This window comes from Talpa europaea (assembly GCF_964194135.1).
Source record: "Talpa europaea genome assembly, chromosome: 3".
Classification (NCBI taxonomy): Eukaryota; Metazoa; Chordata; class Mammalia; order Eulipotyphla; family Talpidae; genus Talpa; species Talpa europaea.
The window spans coordinates 59,254,599-59,258,210 of record NC_140069.1 but is presented as its reverse complement, the minus strand read 5'-3'; the positions used below and the strand labels follow the sequence as shown (position 1 = coordinate 59,258,210).

The 3,612-nt window shown below is 46.0% G+C and overlaps 1 protein-coding gene across 1 annotated transcript; it reads left to right on the top strand.

Moving 5' to 3' along the window:
- Positions 1-312: 312 nt before the first annotated feature.
- Positions 313-1,425, top strand: FAM110B (family with sequence similarity 110 member B; the record flags this gene model as incomplete). Its single annotated transcript, XM_084229522.1, has 1 exon — positions 313-1,425. The coding sequence occupies one exon, from the start codon at positions 313-315 to the stop codon at positions 1,423-1,425; it is 1,113 nt and encodes a 370-aa protein (XP_084085648.1).
- Positions 1,426-3,612: the final 2,187 nt, after the last annotated feature.

Sequence of the window (3,612 nt, the reverse complement as noted above, 5' to 3'; positions counted from 1 at the left end):
TGCCTGCAGTTGAACACAAAGACCTGGAGGAGACTCCCACATCCTTCGGGGAGAAGAAAGGAGGCAGCGAAGCAGATTAAAGGAACTTGTGGCTCGTGGCCTTTGGAGTTCAGGGGCTGCCTGGAAGCGGGAAAGTGAATTAAAGCCACCGTGGCAGCTAATGAGCTGTGAGATGAGTTGCTGCTGCTGCTGACAATCAGATTCCAGGCTCCGTCTGCTGTCCTTTGTGCTTCGTGTACATGTGTCTATTCAGCGCATCCGGAGGCGCCCAGAAGAGAATCCAACACGGCTGCCGGGGAGAGACCACCCACCATGCCCACGGAGACCCTACAGACAGGTAGCATGGTGAAACCGGTCAGCCCCGCCGGCACCTTCACCTCGGCGGTCCCCCTGCGCATCCTCAACAAAGGGCCAGACTACTTTCGCCGGCAGGCGGAACCCAACCCCAAAAGACTCAGTGCGGTGGAGAGACTGGAAGCCGATAAGGCCAAGTATGTCAAGAGTCAGGAGGTGATCAACGCCAAGCAGGAGCCGGTGAAGCCGGCAGTGCTGGCCAAGCCGCCGGTGTGCCCCGCCGCCAAGCGCGCGCTGGGCAGCCCCACGCTCAAGGTGTTCGGCAACAACGCCAAGACCGAGAGCGGCGTGCAGAGGGAGAACCTGAAGCTCGAGATCCTGAAAAACATCATCAACAGCTCCGAAGGCTCCAGCTCAGGTTCGGGTCATAAGCACAGTTCCCGAAACTGGCCGCCGCACAGGCCAGATGCCACCGACCTGCACCGGCACTCCTTCGCCGAGTCCCTGAAGGTGTACCCCACGCAGGGCCGCGGCAGCCCGCAAGAAAGCAGCTCCCACGTGGGCAGGAGGCTGCTGGAGCAGTCAGCCGAGTCCTTCCTCCACGTGTCCCACAGCTCCTCGGACATCCGCAAAGTGACCAGTGTCAAGCCCTTAAAAGCAATCCCCTGCAGTAGCTCCGCCCCTCCCTTGCCTCCCAAACCCAAGGTCTCCTCCATTGCTACCATGAAGTCGCCCGAAGCTGACCCGGTGGAACCAGCTTGTGGAGTCAGCCGAAGACCCTCCCTCCAGCGGTCTAAGTCAGACTTGAGTGACAGATATTTCCGGGTGGACGCGGACGTGGAGAGGTTTTTCAACTACTGCGGACTGGACCCCGAAGAGCTGGAAAACCTTGGCATGGAAAACTTTGCAAGGGCTAATTCTGACATAATATCCCTCAACTTCCGCAGCGCAAGCATGATCAGCTCAGACTGTGAGCAGTCTCAGGACAGTAACAGTGACCTTAGAAATGATGACAGTGCCAATGACCGCGTGCCATATGGCATTTCTGCCATCGAAAGAAACGCTAGAATCATCAAGTGGTTATATAGCATCAAACAAGCTAGAGAGTCACAGAAGGTCTCCCACGTGTAAGCGAAAGTTGTGCAGAGGAGGGAGGGGTGGGTCTCTGTGCATCGGCAGTTGTGAAGGTTGTGAGGTCTCCTTGAAGTGTTGTGAGCTTCTCCACTCTCTTTGTGTTGCTTGTTGTGCAATGTTTTCAAGTTGCATGCCTGTCAACATGGGGACTGACCTTGGCTTCCACTCAACCATTGCTGCAGAGCCTGGCTCAATATGCGTCATCTGCCAAAAGTTTCAGGCCAGGATCTAATTAGGGCTTTGATCTTCAGCAAAACTGTTTACAGGAAAAAACAAAAAACAAAAAAAAAAACGGTATACAACTTCTTCAATATTTATGTGTTTCTTGTGTTTTTATATTCTGCGCTATTGTGTCTTAATTAAAAGTTTTATCAACTAGCTTTTAAGTTGAGAGTAGAATCTTTTTGAAATAAAAAAAAAGCCAGTTTGCCTACATGTGAAACCGAAATAATTGGGGAAATAAGTGGGATCTGCTACCCAACAGATATTGAGACTGTCCTGAGATGAAACCAGTTGGAGTATTTTGAGGTAGAAAGTGGTGAGCCTAATGTTAATCTTTTATGTATTGAAATTCTTAGCCACTTGCTAAAGTAATGGTTGGGGCAGCAATGCTACGTTTTGTGTCCTATTCCGTGTGTAAATGTTGGTGTTTGTGTAACACTGACCCCAAGGAAAGACAATCAGATACAATGAAGGTGATTCAATCTAGGACGTTGGGTGTTTGGGGGTTATATTGATGTTGTTCTGATTTGTATTGGTTCCGAAATTTCTACTATTATTCATTTGATAAGAATGACCACCCAAAAAACTGATACTGAATGTCTTAAAAAAAAAAGTTGGTTTTTTTTTTGGGTCAAGAATTAATTCCATGCTGATTTTCGTCCCGCCTCCTTACCTCCCTCTGTTGTTGTTTTATTTGGGAGAGGGGAGTGGGGCTTGTGCAGGTTTGAGCTACCTGAAGACATGAACACAAATGGAAGTACCAGCCATATCAGTAGAGCACCTCCATTCAACAGTGAATGCCTTTGGTAGCTGAACCCTATCTGAGCAGTACAATTGTGATGTCTTGCCTATGTTATTCTCTCAAGCTGTAGACCTTTGCTACAGCTCTAGAAATTGTAGAAACACAACACTATGTAGCTTTCCACCTGTTGGTCACTAGCGCTGCATATCAACTTGTTCCCTTTCCCCCCAATAACCTGTCTTCCAGGTGGTCTTGTTAGCTGTCCACCAGCTGACGGCTGTGGTGTGGTAGCAGAAAGGTGATAGTGCCATGGTGGTCTGCTTCATGGCCCTTGTACTCATGCTCTGAAGTTGTCAGCAGCACTACCTTAGACTTCATCAGCTAATAGGAAACTTTTTATGGTGTAAATGCTGTAAGACTTTGTACATACTTCAGTTGTTATGAAATCTTTATGAAAAAAAAGGAAAATTATGTTAATAAATAGCTCTGGTGCAGGCACTAATGGTGGTGGTTTCTCTGTCCTTTCCTTTGCTTCCTACACAAAATTTTAACTTGGGACTGTGAGCCAGAAGCAGCTATGTGATAGTCTTGAAGAAACATTATTTCATTCAGTTATTTTCACCATATCACAATTATTCTGAGCTGCAGAATTCTTAATTGTAGGTATAACAATGTGCTTTTGCTAACATAGTTTCATCAAGGTTCCTAAAATATACTGTTGCTACTTTACTTAGTTCACACTTCTGTTATTTTTATCTTTTCTTAAACATCTGAATTTTTCACATCTTCCACAGACTCTTCAGTTGTAAATATTTATGAGTTCTACAATGGAGATATACCTTTGAGATTTATAGCCCTGTTTTATTTGTACAAGCCCAACATCATTAGCATTGCATGTGTTCCTATAGTTCCACTCATTCATTCATTCCCCACCCCATAGGACATTTGTTGAACCACTCCCCTTTTCAGGCCTCATAGTGGACACAGCCTGCTGTGGTCAGCACTGCTCTGAATGGAGGAACTTCGATTTTCACATTTATTTTGACTGTCATTCCACTTAGTAAACATGTCTTTTCTCTTATTATAAGGACCCTGATTATTCAGTGAGTATTTATCAATTCAAGTTTTTTGAAGCTTAGTATTTCTTCAAAGTTCCATATAAAGTAAAAGGTTTATTTAAAAAGTAATTTTCAGAAACAAATATGATTCTCAACTATTAT